The sequence below is a fragment of the Boleophthalmus pectinirostris genome, unplaced genomic scaffold, assembly GCF_026225935.1.
Source record: "Boleophthalmus pectinirostris isolate CB_2022bp ecotype Guang Dong unplaced genomic scaffold, ASM2622593v1 HiC_scaffold_4, whole genome shotgun sequence".
Lineage (NCBI taxonomy): Eukaryota > Metazoa > Chordata > Actinopteri > Gobiiformes > Gobiidae > Boleophthalmus > Boleophthalmus pectinirostris.
The window spans coordinates 16475128-16499333 of NW_026571353.1; the positions used below are offsets into that span (position 1 = coordinate 16475128).

The 24206-nt window shown below is 38.6% G+C and overlaps 2 protein-coding genes across 2 annotated transcripts; both read left to right on the plus strand.

The window, feature by feature from the left end:
• The first annotated feature begins 2800 nt into the window (after nucleotides 1–2800).
• fzd10 (frizzled class receptor 10) lies at nucleotides 2801–5974 on the plus strand. Its single transcript, XM_020935416.2, has one exon. It carries the CDS (start codon nucleotides 3316–3318, stop codon nucleotides 5071–5073), a length of 1758 nt encoding a protein of 585 aa, XP_020791075.1. The 5' UTR covers nucleotides 2801–3315; the 3' UTR covers nucleotides 5074–5974.
• A 12629-nt stretch (nucleotides 5975–18603) lies between these two features.
• On the plus strand, nucleotides 18604–24183 carry piwil1 (piwi-like RNA-mediated gene silencing 1). Its single transcript, XM_020935456.2, has 21 exons — nucleotides 18604–18789; nucleotides 19191–19288; nucleotides 19404–19497; nucleotides 19965–20093; nucleotides 20175–20389; nucleotides 20532–20653; nucleotides 20738–20818; nucleotides 20902–21099; nucleotides 21175–21283; nucleotides 21374–21500; nucleotides 21571–21688; nucleotides 21786–21900; nucleotides 21995–22182; nucleotides 22256–22328; nucleotides 22413–22613; nucleotides 22748–22851; nucleotides 22977–23047; nucleotides 23116–23269; nucleotides 23351–23476; nucleotides 23579–23726; nucleotides 23822–24183. Exons 2-21 carry the CDS (start codon nucleotides 19226–19228, stop codon nucleotides 23936–23938), a joined length of 2553 nt encoding a protein of 850 aa, XP_020791115.1. The 5' UTR covers nucleotides 18604–18789; nucleotides 19191–19225; the 3' UTR covers nucleotides 23939–24183.
• Nucleotides 24184–24206: the final 23 nt, after the last annotated feature.

Below are 24206 nucleotides of genomic sequence, written 5' to 3' on the forward strand. Positions count from 1 at the left end.
ATTATCTCAGTTGCTGATTTCTGCGAGATGGAAGCGGCGCCTTGCTTTCTTCCCTGTTGTGGTTGCAAAGATGAGATCAAACGAGGCTATTGCTTTAGCTTTATGTGTATAAAAATGAAGTAGTAGTAGTAGTAGAAGTAGTAGTAGTGGTGGATATCAATGCCAAACGGCTTCTACAATGGTCTTGTTTTACTGTGACAAGCCAAAACATAAAGAGTGAAAGAAAATGATAAATTTAGTGCCAAAGATATTAAACCTGGATCTCAAATAACAGGAAGCCCCAAACTAAGAGTTAACAATTTTACTATATTAAAAAAAAAATTAAAAGACTATGCTATGTGTAAAACACAGGCACAAAAATTTCACCCAACTATTTAAATTCAGAATGCATGCAACTCTCAAGTCATTGGTAACTCTTATAATAAGCTATAGGTTAACCAATATGATGACAAATCTTACTACCCCAATTAAGTCAATAAAAGTACTATCACTACTACTTTGACTACAACTACAATACCATCTTTTACAACTTTTTATTACTTTTATGTGCGAAGTTATAATGTTGTAGGCTGCAGTTCTGCCCACACTTTTTACACTAAGTGACCCATTACCAAGTTACATCAAAAATATATCTGAATGTAGATACTGACGACCCAAATATAAGCATGCCTCTAGTTACTGCCCCACTTTGTCGCTGTGAATGTGACCAGCAAAATGATGAAAGAAAAAAGAAGAAGAATGGGGAGGGATTGTGAGAAACTCTTTGGACAATTGTATCACCTCTGTTATTACCAGAAGGCTGAGGGCAGATATGTGCTTTGACCAGTGCCGCACAAAGACCCTGATTTGAAATGATTCCTCTCCACATTAAAGCTGTCATGCCTTTTTGTTCCAGGCTCATAATACAAGTGTATAATACATGGGGAGGAGGGGGCAGCACAGGCCTATCAGCTGTTGTCCTTGGCTTTGTAAAAAGGTCCTCAATATGAAGAAAGAATATGACATGATGTCTGGAGGCTTTTATGATAGTTCCATTCAACACATGACATGATAAAGTGTTTAATTTATTAAGGCTACTATATTCTACTATACCACTGTACAAATAAAGCAAATAATAAACAAAAAAAAAACTTCAAAGACTTTTATGTTTTCCTGTAGATCACAATGAGATGTACGAATAATAACTATTTGAGTATTATGAAGCTATTGTTGTAATACCAATGATGTATTGTTATGTATGTTTTACTGTTGTGTACTTTGGGATTACGTCTGAAGTCTAATAAATCTAACTTATAGTCATTTTATAGTATTATTCATAATTTCTGCACTGAATTTTAAAAACCAAAACTGATTCCTTTACAGAAGTTCTCATAAAAGTGACATAAAAACACATATCTGACAAGGCATATCAGCATTTCTCAAATTTTTCTATTTGGCAAACTTGGCATGTGACAGTAAAGCATGTGTGCAACAGTGAAACTCTTCTAGATGAAAACAATACCATTAGAACAATATAGCAGCTGTATAGTGACACATATGCTGCATACTGTTGCTTGTTCTAGACCCTATATTTGTGCACATTGAGCCTCAACAGCTGAAATGCCACTGGTAGCGATATGCCATGCCTAAACCCTTTAGGCACGCCACTGTACCCACTTCTCATCTCGCTCAGACACATTTCTGAAATACTTTTTTAAGCACTTTAGTCACTCTTGTAAAATGTCCACTAACAGCACTTGTGTTTACTCGATCGTTGCCCCCAGAGGATGCCACAGTCCAGACCAAAGGATAAATTTTACTGTTTACAAGGTAATGTGAGGAGCATCTCTTGAGAATGGACCAGCACTCAACGTGGTGGTTGCAAAAGCATATGCTTTATAACTTTTTTATTAATTTACTGCACCTTCTGTTGTGTCTAACTTGTTCACGTCTTTGTTTTGGTTTAACAGGGCAATAAAAATAAGCCTTCTTTTCATTGTCTAAAGCACTCATGTTGTACAGGCTCCCGGGGGGCCTTTGATCAGATAGGAAATGGATTGTGCATTCATAAACACCATACAAGTTTATAAGGGGCACTCAAATCAGACACTAAAATTCCTTTTTGGAACGTTTATGACATAATTCAATTGTACTAAATAATAAGTGAAATCAGGAGCCTACCTTTTAGTGTTGTAGGCTACAGGAAGTCACAAGTGTATTTGCGCCAGTCCTATGCCTGGATGAAAAGTAGACCTATACATCAAAGCAATTGCATAAATCAGCAGGAGGTGACCTGGAAGAGAGAAATCGAAAGGAAGGAAGATGTTATTATGGTAGATAGGATAAGTAGTTGTAATTACAGTAAAAATGTAGGCGTACTTACAAATGCAAGCCTAACGATGTTTACAAAAGATGGATTGCTCTGAATGCCTTGCTACAAGAACTGGCCACATAAAGTTAAACATAATCGCAACGTTATACTCATATTCATGACATTTTCTAAGGATAATCATGATTTTCCAAATGCAGCTCACTTACCTATGTTAAATGCGTTTGCCCTTTCTGGACCATATATTACACTGTTTTTCAACTTTCTTTTTCAATATAGGCTTAAGTTTAACATTTTGTCCAAAAAAGATAATGACGCAAATCTATGGGCCTAAAAAGAAGAGTGTAATGAGCAAACTGTTCCGCACGATTTGAAAATAATCCTCGTGTCAGTGTCGCCTTTCTTATGCAAAGTAGCTGTCTTTGAAGGCGGATCTTTTGGCAGGTTGGTCCGGGGACGGGAGCTTCGAGCAGCTCAGAGAGGCGCTGCCACTAAACGCAACAACAGCGCACGGAACACGAGACGACCAGGGCACGTTTACGACTCGCCAATTTGTGCCTGTTTATAGCGTTTTAACTAACAATCAACTGCCCCCGAAGTGACCACGTTTCAGCAGCCTAAGGACTTGAGGATTTGTTTCTGTTTTGCAAAGTTACCGCACGGGAACACAGCGCGCGTTTCTCCTCAGTTCACGGAGAGAAGAATGAAAGCGGAATGCGGACAAGAGTGCGTTTTGGACTTTGGAGATATAAATAATTTTGCTTAAATTAAGCAAAATTAAGCTGAGAAGCTGCGAAACTGAGCCAGCAGGGTCAACATCTACAGCCTGATCGGGAACATGGACCAATACTGTGCGCTCCGACAGGAAAAGCACACGGGACCCTCGCGGGATTTCTGTTGAACTAACATGGAAATGATGAACGTGTAAGTTACACTTATTTACGCAGCAAATCGAAGCCACCACCTTTTAGTTCTACAGGCTCATTATAAACTTTTGCCGATAGACCATGTGCTGTGCTAAACTCCGTCTCCTCTCCGCGCTGCTGCTGATGTTGCGGAGCAGTTGGGGCTCTGCTATCAGCTCCATAGACCCGGACTGGTCAGGGGAGGGCAGATGTCAGCATATAAGCATCCCCCAGTGTAAAGATATTGGCTACAATATGACTCGCATGCCTAATCTAATGGGACACGATGACCAGAAAGAGGCAGCTATAAAACTACAGGAGTTTGCCACATTGATTCAGTACGGGTGCCACAGTCATCTCAAGTTTTTCCTCTGCTCACTGTACGCCCCTATGTGCACGGAACAAGTGTCTAATCCCATCCCTGCCTGCAGAGCCATGTGTGAGCAAGTCAAATTGAAATGCTTTCCAGTTTTGGAGCACTTTGACATCCCATGGCCAGAATCTTTGGACTGTTCCCGCCTGCCCACCAAAAACGACCCCAATAATCTCTGCATGGAAGCTCCAAACAATGGATCAGATGAACCCCCAAAAGTGTCCCACACGCAGCCTCCGGACTTCAGACCACAGCGTCCTATGAGTGGTCAGGACATGCATTTAAAGGACAGCAGTGGCAAACCCTCATGCACTAACCCGGGCAAGTTCCACTATGTTGAGAAAAGTGAATCTTGTGCCCCCAAATGCTACCCCAAAGTGGATGTCTACTGGAGCCAGGGTGACAAGCAGTTCTCCCTGGTGTGGATGGCCATTTGGTCCATCCTGTGCTTTGTGTCCAGCGCATTTACAGTGCTCACTTTCCTTATTGACCCACAGCGCTTCAAATACCCCGAGAGGCCCATAATTTTTCTTTCCATGTCCTATTGCGTCTACTCTGTGGGCTACCTCATTCGCCTTTTTGTGGGCGCTGACAGAATAGCCTGTGACCGAGACAATGGAGTACAGTATATCATCCAGGAGGGCCTAGAAAGCACGGGCTGTACCATTGTATTTCTCATCCTGTATTACTTTGGCATGGCCAGCTCTCTGTGGTGGGTCATTCTCACCTTAACATGGTTCTTAGCTGCAGGTAAAAAGTGGGGTCATGAAGCCATTGAAGCCAACAGTAGCTACTTTCATTTGGCAGCTTGGGCTATTCCAGCAGTAAAGACTATTATGATTCTAGTTATGCGCAAAGTGGCTGGAGATGAGCTCACAGGGGTCTGTTATGTGGGTAGCATGGATGTCAAAGCATTAACAGGTTTTGTGCTTATTCCTTTATCATGCTACTTAATTATTGGCACTTCTTTTCTGTTGTCTGGTTTTGTCGCCTTATTCCACATCCGTAAGATTATGAAAACGGAAGGAGAGAACACGGACAAACTTGAAAAACTCATGGTTCGAATTGGAGTATTTTCGGTGCTTTACACTGTGCCAGCCACTTGCGTCATTGCCTGCTACTTCTACGAACGCCTCAACATGGACTATTGGTGTGTATTGGCAGATGAGAGAAAATGTGTGAACAGCACTGGCCCCGATTCAAATGAGTGTATCATGAAATCGTCTATTCCAGCAGTGGAGATTTTCATGGTGAAGATCTTTATGTTGCTGGTGGTGGGTATTACGAGTGGGATGTGGATCTGGACTTCCAAAACACTGCAGTCATGGCAAAATGTCTTCAGTCGGAAGTTGAAGAAGAGAACGAGGAGGAAGGCTGCCCCAAGTAGTGTGTTCACAAGCAGCAGACCTTATATGAAACCCCACCAGTCGCTTAAAGGGCACAACACAAAGTACGAGCCCACCCGGCAACCCCCCACATGTGTTTGAGCCAAAGATCAACCTGTGAAAGCTCTTATTTTGAAAACACTTGTCAACTTAGCAAAAGATGATCATATTGTATTTATGTACTCAAAGTAACATACAATACTGTGCAAAAGTTTCAATCTGACATTTTAGGTCCTTTCAAGCATAGAAAGAATCCTCAAAATTACAAAAAATGGCAAAAGATCAAAACTAGAAATGGCCTCACCTTGACCCATTTTTTTAGTACAGGGGTAAATGCTTTCTCTATCGAATTGCATACTGTTAGATTACTACTGAATCTAAAGAGAAATTGTACACAAAAGATTACACACTGAGAGTTCAGCTGCCATGTGAGTCTTTATTACAGTTAAGTTCATCATGGGCCATGACTACAAATGACAAATCCAAATAAATGATTTATTTATTAAAGCACTCACATTTACACACCAGAAAAAGCTTTTACACAGTTCGATTGTTTCTTGTTTTGTTTCTTGAGCTTTCTCAAGCTATTGCTATTCTAAGATATACTTATCTGATTGAAGAACTTAAAAGAAATAAACTGTATTATCCTTCAGGCTAAACAGATTTTGGATTTGCTATTGGTAACTTGAATCATGTGCAATAGCCTTTTGCCTTCCTGAGTACTACTGTACTAAGTGACTGAAACTGGAAGGACCCCACAGATACAATGCAGGAGCGTTCACGTGGATATTTACTGCATGTTTGGATTGAGAGCAGCTGGTGAAAAAGACCTTGTGGACTTTTGTTGTAAGATGGACTTACATTGTTGAAGCACTCAAAATATGTGTAAATGCAGTTGTGTTTTTTCTTTGCTGTTTTATAGCAGAAGGGAATGTTTGTATATATTTCTAAAAAAAAAAAAGTATAGAAAATTAATAAAACGTTCTAGTTTTAATTTTTTTAATCCTGTGTCTCAGTGGTCAATATTTTACTATTTCTTTTGGTTAGGCTGAAAGTTATTGATAATGTTTGAACTTGTGTACATACACTGCTGTTATTAATGCGTCAGCAATGATGTCTGGTATTGGCAGATACTAAAGTATCCAAAACAAACCTAAAAACCTGGATCTGTGGATCATAAATTCGCAGAAGTGTTCCTAGAATTCTGATATGATTAACTGTCTTTAAACTGTTTATTTAATGAAACATACAGTGCTTTCGAGAGGGACAGTACAACACATCTAAACTACCTTCATAGTAAATCCTAAATCCTAGAGTTGAAAAGTACACAACTTTATTCTCCCTCCTCCTCCGCATGGGGCTGGTGTGGTTGTATCAATGCCGGGTTATACAATAATCCAGCACTTATTCACGACAGGATTAGAGCGTTTGAAGGGCTTGACTTTGAAAGACAGGGTTTAGTGCAAAGCAAAATAAGGAATATCTGTCATCTCCTCTGCTTCTTATCAGCGGGCCATAGTGGTATTTCTAAAGGCACATCTGGTCAGGATTTAAAGTAGTTACTTGTGGACTAAAGTGCTTTATTTGAGCATGGACAAACTCAATGCACCATGCAGTATCTGGAAATGTTAAACGATTCTTAACCTGTCAACAGCTTGAAAGTACAGTTTCAGAGTGCAGGAGCAAGTCTAGTCTTGTACCAATGAATGACTTTGGTCTCAGCAGCAGTCAAAAAACAGAAAAGCTTCATAAGGTGCTTGATACATATTTTTAATGTAAAGGCTACAAGTCTTTTCTTGAATATTTGCCTCACTTTTGCTTAAAGCCAAAACAAGATAGCTATAGCAAATTACAGCACAGGGAAATACATTCTAAGTAGTGTTTCAAAAGCAAGTATCCGGTGGTACATGTGCTTGGTCAGGTGAAATGTTTTGGATTTTAATTATCAAAGGTGGATTATGTAACTTTTTAGGTGAAGGGTGCGTCAAATGGTTTTATCCGTGGAGATGTTATTGCTTTGTCTGGAATGTTTCACAGTATGAAATAAAGCCTTTCTATCATCAGGGAGATCAAACCAGACCAAGTTATAGGTCAGATCTGTGAAGAAGCAACTGTGCTCACAGTTGTTTTTCTGTTTTTCTAGATATTTTTGAGCTATAAAACCACCTATAATTTAATTTAATGTCATACTACACAGAGTAATGACATATACATAGACATAAGAAGGTGACAGACCCCCAATCAAAAAGATACATAGTGTACCTTTAAATGTATTCAGCATTCCTGTTCTGGCAAATGTTTTTATAAATGTTTAAAGCCTGGTATTAATCCTGAGTTAGGCTTAGTCCTGGGTTAGGCCCGATTTAGTCAAGTTTTAAAGCCTTAGAATACAAATGCTTTCTCCATTTATTGTCGTTCAAAGTTAACTATTTAAAATTTCATATACATAATAGTTAATGTAAAATGTTTTGGTATGGCTGCATTGGATTATCTCAGAGAATTTCACAAGAGTAGTAATGCTTTCTACCCAAGGGCATTCAAGTTCCAACGCCGACCTGAGCCGCTGTAGCCTTCTCAACATCACATGACTGAACCTCTGTGAGTCTGTATCAAAGACAGTGTGCTATAGTCGCCTGTTTGAGTGGAGAAAGGTGTGAGAGCTTCAAGCAGAGGCCACCTGGATCCCAGCCCCTCAGGTGTCATGGAGGCAGTAAATATAAATGACAGTTAGCACTTCCCCGAGGGCTTCTGCAGACTTCACTTCTCCTCTTCTGAATTCTTCAAAGCAAAAGGACCCTGCTCAGAGCAAGGGCAAAGGGGTGAGAGTAAAGCACTGTGTTTTTGGTGCTCAAGCTATAGCTGCTGTGTCACATCCACGCAAGGTAACAATGTGTGCTATGTCTATGACGTTATATATCGGCCATTATAGTTTGTGATGACTTGTTTTATTTGTCTAACAGGGAAACCCTAGAGCTATCATGTGACTCAGCCTGATGCAGTCTGGGCTTCTTGTTTTATAACTCATGCAATTTGAAATATTTTCTATCTTTTTTTACTGTCACCATCACATAACCAATTAATGTAAAATGTGTAGAATAATTTCTTGAATAACAGATTTTAAAGAAGGGCTATATTTGTTCTCAAGTTCTTGAAATGTCACCAAATTACAAATAATTGCCTCATAGAATGTTTTGCTTTACATGTCTTAAAATGAACAAAAGCTAGACTAGACCAATACAACACTGATCCAGGGCTAATCAGGACTTTGGAAGACATACCTACACTGCCCCACATTTTGAGAACCTTTATAGATAAACTTGTGTGCCTTGCTGGTGCTGCCATTGTAGCATTCTTAAAGTGCTGTGACACAGTGACATAAATCAGGTTTGTGGGTGACAGAGGCTCTTTGATCAGTGTTGGAGACGCCCCACGTCCCCTTCCTCAGCACCTGTTTACCAGTCCGGGCCTGCTTCTGCTGCTTCTGCTGTGACTGTCTATTAGATCTGTGACACACATGACACACTTACAACAAGCAACAAAAGCAATGCAACATTAATATCTGCTTGCATACCATGTAGCTACTGTTTACAAGTTACTAAAGTTAGTATTTTCATCTTTTTTTTTTCATTTTAAGCATCTTAGTTCAAGACTCAACATATTCGAAAGGTTAATAGTTGAAAATGAGTGTAACATACTGTATTTGATAATTAGTACCTTCCAACCTTATTTATATACACAACTTCTGTTCTGATATCCATTACATTGAGTGTATTTAATTGACCTCCATTAGCTATCAGCTATTCTTCCTGGAGACCTATGTAGCATGTTTTAGGTTGATAGGGGAAACCAGAGTTCCTGGAGGAGACACAGGGAGATATGCAAACTCATGCAAAAGAAAGGCCGGGGCAACCCTGATCCGAAATTGAGTTTTTGAAATAGTCCCAGAAGTCTTGTTTAGTTTGAAGGTTTTAATGAATCCTTACATTGACTTGCTGGAATCCTTGTGTTCTGGCCCGGTGTAGTCACAGCTTTCAGCCTCACAAACACAAACAGGACTGTACTGGGGTGGCATCTTTGCTGAAGGTGGGAGTCATTACAAACCGGCTGCTACCACAGAGCATGCTTAAGGCATGCTCAATTTTTAGATGCATAATGAATCGCCTTGTGGGCCTCGTTCTGATCAAACAGTGTTTGATAGTGGCTTTGGTTTGAAAAAGGCTGAATATGTTTATTTGCATGTGGAGAAGTCAGTGACTTTGAGCTGGAGATCAGGCAGATTAGTGCAAACTGACAAGAGACCTAAGCAAACAGACACGCCCCCTGCACAGCCACAGCTCACACTTCTTCACTACTAAACAATAACATCAGTCAAAATGCACAGCAACAATGTGTGTTATTATATTTGTGCACTACTCTCTTGCCTCAGGCCTCCACATTTATTTAGAACAACACATGACAAGTTATAGAGTATCCTCATATTATTTACTTCCTCAGCATCCACAAAAACGTATGTGCCAATAGAGTTTAGGAGCCGCGCCAGGGTTAGGATAAATGGCACACAGTAATTTGTCAAGAAATGAAAAAAAAGAAAAAAAAAAAAACAAAACATGGGTCATCATTGCAAGAGTCAATGGACTTAATTGTGTGTTGATCATGTATTATACTTCAAGTGTGTAGTTTACAGTGCAAAAGTGACAAAAACAATACTTTGGAGTAGAACTATGACAAGTTGGTGACGTGAAGGGATGGGCTCCCCAGGAGACAGCCTATTGGGTTCATGTATTCTTGCATTAGCTAGCTGTGGTAGTGTACAAGCGCTGGGGACCACAGGAGAAAGCTGATGATGGATGTGGCAGGACTCAGAGAGAAAACATTTTGTTCAAAGACACCCTGAAACTTAAAAAAGAAGGATGGCACAGAGGGGGGCCACAAAGAAGAACTACACAATCAACTGACACATAAACGATGTGGAAATATCCTGCTTCTAACTCTTATGATTTATAGCCTATTCTTTCTAATAAACATTCTAATGCAGAGTATGCTAAAAGAATTGTCATAAAATATTTAACATCCACAAGGGGCTAATACATTTGTAAAACATTTCTGAATAAGGCACCAGGAAGGGCATCTGGTGTCTCAAAAAAACACTGTTGTGAGGCAGATTATTTGCATTGGTGAGCTAAGGAGAAAATATGATTAAAACATTTGGCAATAATCACAAGGCATACAGACAAAATGGCATACACATGGCATTCACATCTTCAAGAAGGGCATCTGGTCTAAAATGTGATGTGAACCACTAAATCTTGTAGCTCCACATTCATTAAGTGTACAGGGAAAAAAGTTCTAAACATCACAAGTAACAAAAAAAAATAAAAAATCACTCCTGACAAAATAGTTCACATATGGCTATCACATGTTTTACCTTGTACATAATTAGCAATTCAAATTCAGTTCTCGTTGTAAATAATGCCAAGCACTTTCTGTATTAGCTATACTTTTTTAAAGGCAAGCATGGTTTTCTCAGGGCATCAAGTAAATCCCTGCCGACACCCACAACACTTAACATGTGTTTGAATACTGAGGTCCAGTGGTGTTTCATTTTGCTCAGAGGTTATTTTATGCTGTGACAGGACTGGAAGCAATTTAACTCAAGTACTGAGGAATAGTTGGGGAGATGATAAATGGCTATTGTTGGGCGTGTGACTCTATCTGATTCCTGAGCATGTGCAGCTTTGAGTAATCAAGCCCCAGCATGGTTAAAAGCATCTTGTTTTCCTTCACACTGCAAAGGAGATTGTCTGCTTCTGATAAAATGATTGTGTGCACTGGGAGGAGTAGCTAACACTGGGGAAGGGGTGAGGACCTATAAAGCTGGTCTCAGAGCTAAATAATAGACAACATTAAAGGTGCACCATGTACTTTTTTTTAGTGGAGGATCAGCCACTTGCTAGCTTTCATTTTGTGGCACCCTTTGTCAAATAGATGAACCTCAACTAGAGTTTTATAGGCACCATCATTATATTCATTTTCTCTGTATTGTTCACCTCTATTTAACATTAGAATAAGTTGTTAAAGGTATGTGTGTAAAATCCCCCAGTCGTCCAGATAGAATCCATGGCAAAAGCAGAATTTCAATTTGTCAACTGGACAAAAGTGTATTTGGTCGAATCAGATGAGCTGCGAAACATATTCAACCAAATAAACTTTTTTCCAGTGACAAACTGAATTTCTCCTTTTGCCTTCTTAAAGGTATGGAACTTTTCTGGTCGCACAACTGCCATCAAACAGGCTCCTACAGTGCCACTCAAACAGTGAGAGATACAGGACTAGGGTCATAGCATACTTCATACAACAGTACAACAATTCATCCTCATGTAATAGATAACCTTCTGTCATATCAAACACTATTTCATCTTTGCACTGTTTTCTCCGTTGACCTCTTGTATATAGAACGATATATTTGTATTACTATATTTCTTTTTTTTTTTTTAGGGTTGTTTTTACTTTTACATATACATATGTACATATACTGTACATTTATATAATGATGCCTTATTTGACACCAGATTTTTTTGCTACTTACTTTGAATTTATTATTACCATTTATCGTTTTTGCTCTTTGCTATTATAATATATTGTAATGTATGAGCTACTGTGTCCAAATAATTTCCTTTGTAGATCGATAAAGTTTGTCTAAGTCTAAGTCTAAGAGATGTTATTGCTCTGCCTGAAATGTTCTACCACATTAAACATACTGCATTTATTCAATTGCGTATGCTTTTTGTTCAGAAATAATTTGAAAATGTGCATTCTTACTGTGAGCAAGGCTTGCTGGCGTAACCTGCTTGATTTCATAGATCTCTATATATAGGTATTATGCCATAATTTCTAACATTCTAAACAAAGCAATAACATCTCCATGGAGAAAAGCATGTGGTCAACCTTCAATGATAAAAGTTACACTTTTAAGTGTGTATAACATCAGATTTTTTTTATTTATTTTTTTTTTATATATAGTATAGTGAAAATTAGTTTTGGTCTGATAACATGAATACATATTATTGGTAAAGATGTATCACCACTGAACAATAATAAATCATACTGCAATATAATTCTCCATACTGCCCAGCCTAACTTTGAGTCATTTCAACATATTTTCTGTGTGATGGAAACAGCCCAAGTGCTTCTTTATTTAATCCATAAACTTGTCATCAGACATATAAATTGCACTTTTTGTTACAGTGGGTTACGAAAGTATGATGACTGTAGACATTAGTGGTTCAAGAACAGATGTGAACATTGTCTGGATTAAATGACTGTTCTCATAAACAGCCGTCATAAGCCAGGAAACCCGGGCCAAAGACTTGCCATCACTGGTACAGGGTGTATCATTCAAGAATCCTGACTATGTGACTACACTTACGCAACACCTACTGCCACATTATGAAGACAATGTCAGGGACAACAATAGGGATAGGAGGAGACAAAATTTTGTTTTCTGACTAATCAGCACCTGAGGTCAAGAACCACATTCACATTCACATTGGAAAAAAAAAGCTTCAGCTCTTGAGATACAGTGCAGCACTGTGAATGAAATCCAGTGAGATGACTTACAATGCTGTGGCTGCATAATTACAGTGAAAGTTGTTGTGACTGGAGTGAATGTGGCTCTGGGTGAAGCTCACAGCTTAACAACTTGAACTGCAGTTATAACTAAACAGTATCTACATGTAAAACTGTAATTGTACTATAGTGGGTGATGTAAATGTACAACATTGGATGATGTGAGTAATTTGAGTTGTATCTTAATGTTAAGATTAAACAATGCATGCATTCTTCTTGTTGCCGTCACTCCACAGATCTAACCAGCCACTTGGCCTGGTGGTGTCACCAGCAGGACTTCAGTCTTCAGATTGTAGTCCCTGGCCATTCAACAATATCTTGTCGTGGGTCGTGTATATTATAAAAAGTAAAGAATTTATATATAGTTCATAATTTGTTAATCCCTGTTTTTGCCCCTGAGTCAAGTGAATTGGTCTGAGCTCTTCCTCACTGGTCACTTACTGCAGGCCTGTTTAACCCAGGTCCATTCTCTGTTTTGGAAGTGAATGCAGTGAGAGGTCAGAGAGCAGTGCAGCATCTTATACGAGCCAGACACTGTTTGAAGACCACTGCAAGGGCCACAGAGTCAGTTCATTGATATTCAAGGATTTGACCTGTCAACAACAGGGATGTCACTGGGGTTAAGACAGCCAGGCTTTCCTTATTGTACCGAGCCAAAAAGCCATGAGGTGCCCCTGCCCCCACCCGCCTCCGTTCAGTTGTCAGGGTGAGCAAATCGACTCTGCTGTGTCACCCTCTTTCTCCCATTCTTCCTCTTTCATAGCTTTATTCTCTCCCACTGTCTGTTGTGCAGGTCTGACCAAGGAGAAAAGGATCTCCTCAAATGTAAAGACATCCATATACATACTGGACAAAAAAAAACGCTGCCCTGTATTACAAGGTCAATACATGCAAAGAAATGAATTTACTTACTTTAAAACTAAATCAATTCTGTACTGTTTGCAGTAGTCACTCAAATTCAGTACTGCTAAGTGGAACTTAGGTACCACTTGAAGAAATTGAGGTATTTTAACCAATTTCCCAACATGTCACACTGACTTTGTGCTCTTTGCCATTACTTTTCTCTTGATTTACCATCATCACCGCTGTATGAATAAATTCTTTGTTGACTCAGGATTCCAAAAAATAATGAACTAGTTTGGTCAATCTGTAACTATACTGCCCATCTACATTATATATTCATATATTGACTATAAAGGTTAAGTTTGATTGTCTAGGAAAAGCAATATAAACCTCCAGTTCGTCAGAGGGAAAAATATAGTGAGAGCAATAAAAATGTTGTTTTGTCTCTTGCCAAGGACAATGACATCAACTGGACAGAATATGGGCCTGTACTTGTAATTCACATTTTTGAGTAGTTTTACTATTCGTTTTCTGTGCCAGGATACTTTTTTGGCCTTCATACTTCATATCAACATGTTGCAAAGTAAACCTCTGTCTAAAAAGTCTTTGAGGTCCTGTTGTGAGTGTAAGTCATCCATAGACCAAAGAGAAATTACCACAAGTCAAGCTTCATCAGTCAACACAAATTCATCTGATTCACTTTCATACATACATTCTTCATAACCTTACAGTGTCTGGTAATGGAAAACAATTGACTGAAGCTTGGCAGTAGGCCTCTTCTGTGCTTGTTGTCACTAAAATATGTTGGTAGCAGCTTCAGGAAGATTAGACAGGAGAAAATTGCAGGTGTATACAAAGTGGACAAGTGAGGGAGCTGACAGAGGTGCAGAGCTTAGGTGGTGGGGCATGTCTGGTCCTCACCTCATTTGAACCTGACAGGATAACTACTGCTACTGCATAAATCACAACTTACAGAATACAGAATCACTTGTTTAGCTCACATCTCAATAATAGTGGAAGCAGCGAAGTAGGCTACTGTTCTTAAAGAGTACACTGAGTAACCTTTCTGGAGAAACGTCTGCCTATGACCATGCCATGACGATGTAATTGCTTTGCTTGGAAATGTTTCACAGTATGGTATTAAACATGACTATCTACAAGGAAACAAGCAGGAGATGCCACTGGACCAAGATACAGGTCAGGTCTGTGCAGAGGATGGCCCACTCACTGTAGGTATTCTTTGAAAAATTTAATAAACACCCACAATTGAATGAATGGTAGATAAATAAGTTTAATGCCACACTGGGCAACATTTTAGACAGAGTAATACAATCTCCATGGAGACAAGCAGGTGGTGGATCCTCTACCTAAAAATGTACATAATGCACCTTTAAGTATAAATCTGAGGCATCAGTACTTGACTTTAGTAAATTTTTAAGTGGATACTTTTTACTCATGCTTCACTACATTTGAGAGCATGTATCTGTACTTTCTACTCATTTTTGTATTGGACTGAAAAATAAAAATATTTTTTATTATTGTCTGAGACTTGGTGAAAAGGCTGGGGGTTTTAATACATTCATAGTCTGACCAAAAAAATATACAATTAAAAACAGAAAAAAGATTGATTGTTTCTGTTGAACATATTTCACTACATCAAAATCTCTAGATTTTAAGCCTTATTAGGCCTCAAAATCTGTGTGAAATACTTTTGCTTTTTACTTTTTAAGGTCATTTTTAAATGGTACTTTAGTATCCTTACTGAAGTAGATTTTTTCATGTGATACTTTTATTTTTAGGTAATTCTTTTTTTTTTTTTTTTTGCTCCTGTAGCTGTATGTTTAACAAAACTGCATATTTATTCTATCACTGCTCTGAGTAGAAGGTAGAAACTAAACAACTGAACAGTAAATTATGTTGCTGATAAACAAACCATATACTGTTTCTTCCTGTAATGGGCTTTACAAAGTGATCTGAGATGGAGCAGGAGATCCCTGAAGGCAAAGCAGTCTTTCATTCTTATCATGGTTTAATATGTCTCCAAAAGCATCAGTGAGGATCTTTTAACAGGTTCCAAGGACTGTATCTTACTAAAAAAAAAAAAAAAAACATAAACAAGAGAAAATATCAAACCCATTAATGTTTCATTAACATTGCTGGATAAAAAAGAATCACTTAAAGTATCATTTGTTACCATCAGTGTGAGAGCTAAAGCCCCCCCGCTAACATCAAAGGCAACTCAAAGAAGCAGAGGGGGAGAGAGATAGTGAGTTAGCCCAAATTTGGCTCCGAACCAGCTTGTGGTTGGGTTTTAATTTCGACTGATTCATAATGTCACTGAGTAGGAAACGACTGGTAACTGACTTTATAATGGATTTCTGTGGCATCCAGGCTTACAAACAAAGAACTGTAGAAGACAGGGTATTGACCAAGACAAGAGTGTCCTCAGATTGCCTCTGCCCTTGTGTCACTGAAAGATCACAATGCTTTCAGGTCAAGAGAAGAACTCATTGCAGAAATAAAACACACACACACAAACACAAGAACTACTTTAATGCGTGGTGCTTGTCCCTACATATTCATACACATGTGTATAATCATAATAGCCTATATGAACCTTGTCAAAACAGCAGTTTACCTTGTGCACTATGCTGATTGATTAGTGAGAATATATTCCCTTTGCATGAACAAATGACATGAAGTCCACCTCAAAGATGTGGATCTGCCTCATGCTATCTTTCCTGTTTGGAGCAGTGAGATTTTTGTGCCAGCAGAGATGAAAGCCTGAGGTTCTATAGTTAATGAGATAGCAGACAGTGGGAATGGTGGTTTTAATTACTGCCCAGGACTGGTCCAAAGGGGCCAGTAGCTGAAGAGCCTGCTGAGTGTCCTAGGTTGGGAGTTCAGGCCAATGCCAGTCATGCTGTGCATGGCTGCCTTTGATGCTCACTCCCCTCTGCTTTATTCCCACATTGAACTTATTAGATTCTGAGCCGCTTTACTGCAGTAACTCCTGTCAAATTCTACACAAATAATGTAATGGAGGAGAAATTAAAAAAATAAATAAATAAAATGAATGCACTTTTTGAATATGGTATTTAACCATTACTATTGTTGCAAGGCAGACATGCATACATTATACATATAAACAATAAAAACTGATTGGCAGAAGATTAACTGTGAATGGATGTGCAGGAGGCTGTGTTGTGTGCTACGCCTGAAGAAGGCACTTCCCTCAGATGAAAATCATTTGTAATAAGCTTTTCTGTCCCCTAAAGTTACAATATTTACATGATCTCAAAAAGCTTCTTAAATTTACTTGTTGTCATTTCTGTTGTCTTGTTGAGTCTTGCTTACTTCCATCTCTTTTCTTTCTCCAAGTCTTTATTCCCTCCTAATCTTGAACAAGTCAAGGCCTCAAGCCAAAGACGGGTTTTGTTATTGAATGAGCAGGAAGCTGCCAAATTCTAATACAACAAACTTGAATAGAAAGTGTCCTTGACTGTCAGATTCCCAGGAAACACTGATAATGGCTTTTGAATCATCACTGACTTGTTGGTGCATTGTTCACCAAAACATACATGCAGATTTCAAATTCAATGTCCTTATGAGATGAAAGAAAATCCAGATGGGAAAAAACAGATCCATGGGATAAAAAGGTTGATTACATTTCATTTTGCATTGTGTTTGTTAGGCCTGGATGGGTTTGCAAAACATTCAACTGGTTTTGTATTTGAGATTCCTGCTGGTTTACAGTGCCATGGGCTGCATTGCAATAATCAAAGTTGTACATAAAAGATGTTGTGTTTTACAAAAGTAGAGCCAATTAAAATATAGTATTTCAATCACTGATGCTGTCAGTTTGTTGTAGGTTTATTTGATGGACTTTAGGCCTTGGTATCTCACAGTGTGTGATTAACACAAGTGTGGAAGTCACTGCTGGAGGTTGCAGGCCAAGGATCAACTTCCCTCACTGGGTGAACCCTCCACATACTTGCATAGCTCAGTGGGACAGCTTTTCACATTTGACACATTTGACAATTTTTTCCTTTATTTCCCCACTCTGAATCAAGGGGGAAAAAATTGAAAACTATGTTAAAATATCTGCAAGATATTTTAATAATTTATTATTTTAGCTTTGTCTTGGAAAATATGAACTATCCCAAAGCATAAAATTTAAGATGGGTTAGGTCATGTCAGTATTATTACATATAGACCTTGAGCAAGTTTTTCTTGGCGTAATCTATGTCAACATTTCCTTGACGTGAGCAACTTTTGAGTTGAATAATGTAATTTTAATGTAATGTCTGGCGGCCCCCTAGTGGCCAGAGCAGGTTATCACACTCGAGTAGGCCTAGGCTACTTAACCTATTTAATATAGGCTATTTTGAACCTAAGAAACGCATGAAAATCAGTATTGAACACATGGAGAAAAGCTTAAATAAATACAATGGAGAAAATGCAGCAACAGAAAAGTGGGCTACAAGAGTAACAACAGAATACAACAGTGTCATAACATTAAACATACTAGAAATGAATGAAAAGGAACAGAAACAAGAGTAATCTTATGTTATCTGCCCCCCTTTCCAGAAAATACATAAACAGTGATAGTTATTTTTAAAAATTTCATCAATACATTTAATTTCAATCACAAATATTTATCAACTGCAAACAGAGATCATCACTTTTAGGCGCAACAACTTAGTTTTCTTTATCATACATACATATTGCACTGGATTTTATATATATATTTACATTTTTTATGCCATCATTGTACTTAATCCTTTGATGTCTTTGTTAAGACTAAATTCCATAAATTAACTTTCACCGCAAAGCTTCGCTCTATAAACTTGGTTCTAAATCTGGGTTTTTTAAACACGTAGGTTCCTTTTAAATTGTAGTGGTTTGTACTCATCTAAAACAATCTTTGAATATGTACAAGTATATTGCACTTTGCTTTGTACATTACTTTGGGGATACTTAAGTCAACAATATCATACATTTTCAACTCTGGCCCCCTCTAGTGGCCCAAATTTTAACGACATGTACATTTACACACCTGTAATTGTTTGATCAATGCGATCAAAAACCTAGTCCCGAAACGGGTGATTTGTGTTTTGTTTTTGTTTTTTGGTCATTATAATTCGTGTTTTTCGGCCAATATTTGTATAGTTTATTTATATACAAAGCAGTTTTAATCAGACATTTAGTCAACTTGAAATTATTGCGTTTATCAAAGTTTTCGGCGTAAGAATTATCTCAGTGAAGAGGTCTATGTCCCGTGACGTTTCGCGGCGCCACCTGCAAGAAAATTAATCGAGCATTTCTTTTCCTCCGGTGGTGTGAACTGTAAGTCTCTATTTGAGCAAATATTCAGTTTTGATATGTTGTAATGTTTTAAATCATTATTTTAGAGAGCACTTTAGAGAATTTTTATACGCATGTTATTTAAATGTATTACTTTTTCCAGATGTCAATTGAGACTTGCGAAAACTATCAAATGAATGTCTAATATTAAACAAATTTTAAACATTACACTAAATTGATTTAGTGTAGTGCCCCATGAGCACAAATGCAGTGCTGAGCCTAGCTCATGCCACGTGTGGATTAGCTTAGCTAGTCACCATGTGCTAGCAGTGCAGAAATAGAAAGAGCTGTATTCTAATGGAAGCATGTTCATGCATGTTAATGCATTATTTGTAAAGCAAACCTTACATGTTTTTTAATTAGTTGGTTGTGTTTTTATATAGTGTTGGGCAATAGTGTCTCAATAACCTCAATAACCATGAGTGGCAGGGCAAGAGCAAGATCACGAGGAAGGGCCCGCGGTCAGGAGGCAGTTGGCGCTGTAAGTGTCAGAATGGTTAAATTCCAGTCAATGCACTGTTATTTTTTTATTCAGTTTAGCTGTTAAAATGTAATTGCACTATAATCACTCACTATAATTCACTGACATTTTGAAGGACCAGCCCAGAGAGTCTGCCCCTGTCCCACCTGCTGAAGTGAAGGTTGGCAGAGGAAGGCAAAAAACTACTCCAGGCCCATTTACTGAAGAAGGTAACACAAGTTGCACAGTTGCAAATGGATATGAACTTAAATAATTTGGGAATGGGGTAAGATTTTCTGAAAGTCATCCATGGAGAATAAACCTGTCACTTTTGCTTACTGCAGCCAGGGGGATTTTTACAAAAGGGAGCTGTCCACCTCCATCAGATTGTTACTGGCTGTGTAGTTTTAACTTGATACCCATGTTTCATGCATGCTCAAAATAAACTCACTCACTTGATCTATCAAGTTAATGTATGATTTGATTATGATATTTGCATCCGATAAACAGGTGCAGCTGTTACTGAAAATCTAAAATTAAATATGAAGCTATAAGCATTAAACTTGTACTTAATGATCCTTAAAATGACTTCTATTACCATATATGTTGGTGTTAATTTAAAGTCTTGTTCTTGTGGACCCTATCTCATTTTGTGTTGCAGGATTTGGATTTGTGTAAAGTTGCTCTGTATTTTTAGCTCTCATGCAGATTTCAGCTGGATTTCAACAAGTTAAGCTTGGTGAGCGTGGAGGCCACCGTCGAGATTTCAATGATGCTGGGATCAACACCAGGCAGGCCATGGAGCATGTCAAAGATTCAAAATCTGGTCTGCAGTTTTTATTTAATTAATGTTATGCTTTTTTAGGAAAACAATTAAATGCACACTTTTCCCCTTAATTTCCAATAGGAATATCTGGGCGGGCCATTAAGCTCTCTGCAAACTACTTTCGTATCCTGTCCCGGCCTCAGTGGGTCTTGTATCAGTACCATGTGGACTTCAAACCCCCGATGGAGTCTTGGCGTTTCAGATCTGCACTTCTGTTCCAGCATGAGGAAATCTTAGGTTCAGCTAGAAGTTTCGATGGAGCACTGCTTTTTCTGCCTCACAGGTTGCACAAAAAGGTATAATATTGTAAAACGCAATATGCATGTAGTTAGTCATATATATTATATTTGCACAGGGCTTTCTACACATTGATGCCTTTATCATATTTCCATGTACATTATGAATAAACCTAAACTATTTTCCCTATAATGTGTTTAGGAGACAGTGCTCTATAGTGAGACCAGGAGTGGAGAAAAGATTCAAATAACTGTTACACTGACCAGTGAGTTGCCACCAACCTCACCTGTGTGTTTCCAGTTTTACAACATAATATTCAGAAGGTAAAAATGTGAATAATTTGCCTACTTCATACCCCTGCACCCACTAAATGTTGATAAGTTTTATTATATTGTATTTTTACACAGGATTTTGAGAGTACTAAAGATGCAACAGATTGGAAGAAACTACTACAACCCAAATGACCCTCTTGACATTCCAAAGCACAAGTACATATTTTTCATTCAAAATAGTTTTAACTTTCTGGGCATATGATGTTTTGTTTATGGTATGTTCTACTGCCTTGTTTTAGATTGACCATATGGCCTGGTTACACTACAGCTATATTGGCATATGAGTCTGCCATCATGCTGTGCATTGACGTGAGCCACAGGGTTCTTCGTAGTGAAACTGTCCTTGACTTCATGATTAATCTCAAGCAGCAATGTCCAGCTCATCGCTTCCCAGACATCTGTGCTAAAGAGCTTGTTGGTTTAATCGTCCTCACAAAGTATGGCGGAAATTTTTCCATATGCAGGATGCTTTGTGCTCAGGTTTAACATCTGTCTTTGGGGTGTTTGTTTAGGTACAACAATAAAACCTACAGAGTTGATGACATAGCGTGGGATCAGACACCCAATAACACTTTCAAGAAGGGAGACACTGAAATCTCTTTCAGGAACTACTTCAGTAATGTAAGTGTCACACATCTGGGGATTACAATTACAACAAATCCAGATCAGACACAAATGCTGCATCATGATATTTTCACTGCTCTCTTACAGCAATATGGCATAAGCATCGTTGATGGCAATCAGGTGATGCTGGTCAGTCACGTAAAGAGGTTGGGTCCCGCCGGAGGCCCTCCTCCTGGACCAGCCTTGTTGGTCCCAGAGTTGTGCTACCTCACAGGTTACCATTTAATAATTTGGGGCTGTGTAAAATACCAAACTATTACAATTCTCAATGCATTCATTTGCAGGACTGACTGACAAGATGAGAGCAGATTTCAGCATCATGAAAGACTTGAGTGCACACACCAAACTGAGCCCAGAAGACAGAGAAAAATGCCTAGACAGATTTATTATGAACATACAGAAGTAAGCAATAAAAGTTTTTACCATTTTGCATTAAAATCAAAATAAAGTTTTGGTGTGCATAGTGATTTAATTTAATGGCTTCCCCATTTTATTTTAGAAATGCTGAAGCACAGTCAGAGATGGACAAGTGGGGCCTTTCTTTTGACAAAGAACTTGTCCAACTGACTGGTAGAGTGCTTCCAGTAGAGAGGATTTTCCAGGGACAGAAATCAGTAAATATAGTGCAAATTGTATTTTTATTGTGCATTTAAAATTGTAAATATGAAGAGTACTCACATTATGTAATTACACATGGTGTCCCCACAGTACGAATATGATCCTTGGTCAGCTGACTGGGCCAAAGAGATGCGTGGAATACCTCTGATAAGATCCCCTCCTCTTTCCAACTGGTTGTTGTTGTTCACAAGGCGCAACAGCAATGAGGCCCAGGCACTTGTGCAAAGTCTTGGGAGAGTCTCTGGTCCACTTGGCATCTCCGTTCAGCGTGCTGTGATGTGAGTGACTTGGCTGAATTTTGCATTTATTGATGTGATTAAGTTCGTTTTCAGCATTGCTCTTACCTGCCAGGATCGAATATGAGGATCATCAAGAATCCCTGCTCCGAGCTCTACAGCAGAATGTGACCCCACATGTGCAAATTGTAATTGCTGAAATATCACCAACCATTGAACAATTACTTTGGTGTGAGTGTTTTTGGCTATATAGTTATGTGTTCATTCTTTAGGTGGTTGTGGTCCTCCCCAGTAATAGGCAGGACAGGTATGATTCAGTCAAGAAGTACCTGTGTGTGGACTGCCCCACACCCAGCCAGTGCGTGTTGGGTCGTACCCTCAGCAAACCTCAGGGTCTGATGTCAGTGGCTACCAAGATTGCACTTCAGATGGCCTGCAAGATGGGAGGAGAACTGTGGAGTGTGGAGGTTCCTGTAAGGGTCAAGTTTTTTCTAGACTTGTTAAAAGGCCAACAAATTCAAAACACCTGCTTCTGGAACAATTGAGTTATCTTTTCATTTGTTTAAATTGCAGCATGTTGTTTTGACAAGTCTCTTTGTGTTTCTAGCTTAAGCAGCTCATGATTGTGGGCATTGACTGCTATCATGACACCACAGCGGGGAAAAGGTCCATTGGTGCTTTAGTGGCGAGTTTAAATCAGAGCATGAGCAGGTCTGTTTACTTCTAGCTTCTGGGTTTTTTAATTGACTGTGATTTTTTTTTTTTCTTGTATTGGCTAGTTTAAAGTTATAATTTGTGTTGGTTCATTTTTGGTTTCATTTATCATCTTTCTGCAGGTGGTACTCAAACTGTGTGTTGCAGCACAGAGGCCAGGAGATCATGAATGGTCTGAAGAAGTGCCTTGGTGGTAAATAATGATGAATATTAGAGCTAATTAGAAATGGGAAATTATTCAAGCATCTGGTTTAATTTCAGGTGCTTTGAAAGAATACCTGAAGTTCAACCAATGTCTGCCCTCTCGTATCATTGTGTACCGAGATGGGGTAGGAGATGGACAGCTCCACAGTGTTGTCAACTATGAAGTTGCACAGATCATGGAAGCAATCAAATCTATAGGCCAAGACTACATGTATACCATATTTATATTTGCATTTTAACAACAAAAAAGTGTTTGGTTTTTTTCCTAGTATTTTCTGTTCATCTGTTTCAGGCCAAAGATCAGTGTGGTGGTGGTGAAGAAGCGCATAAACAGCAGGTTCTTTGCGCACATCAATGGCAAAGTGTCAAACCCTCCACCAGGCACAGTTGTGGACACTGATGTTACCCGTCCCGAGTGGTAAGTGAAATATTTTAAATGTATTTATTTTTTAGAGGCCAATAGGTTTGATAGCTTTTGAAAATCTTAGAATGACTCATTTAGTTTAATGCACATTGACAGGTATGACTTCTACATCGTGAGCCAAGCTGTCCGTCAAGGAAGTGTTTCCCCAACCCATTACAATGTTGTGTACGATACTAGCGGACTCAAGCCTGACCACATGCAGCGGCTCACCTACAAGTTGTGCCACATGTACTACAACTGGCAGGTGTGTAGATAGAAACTGTGTGCCTGATATTTGTTTGAGAAGGATAGACTTGTACTAGACTTGTAAATAAACATTACATATTTCTGTTTTTGTAGGGAATCATCAGAGTGCCTGCTCCATGCCAGTATGCCCACAAATTGGCCTTCCTCGTGGGACAGAGCATTCACAGGGAGCCCAATGTCAAACTTGACAACCTGTTGTTTTATCTTTAGACTAGACTGCATTCTTAGTTTGTTTTAGATGTTCCTGAAGTCTTTTTAGACATAAAACATGACTAGCTAATTTTTTCTTATTGGAAGTTTAAATTTAAATATATTTGAGAAGCTGTTTGAATAATAATTTGATTATTTGTAAGAATAAGTTTACTGGCAGTCGTGAATTTTATTTAGATGTTAACTGTTTGGTCATTAGCAATGTTGTTGCATATTAAAATGGTAAACGTTGGCAAACAAGTTGAGACTCGACTACAAAATAGCAAAT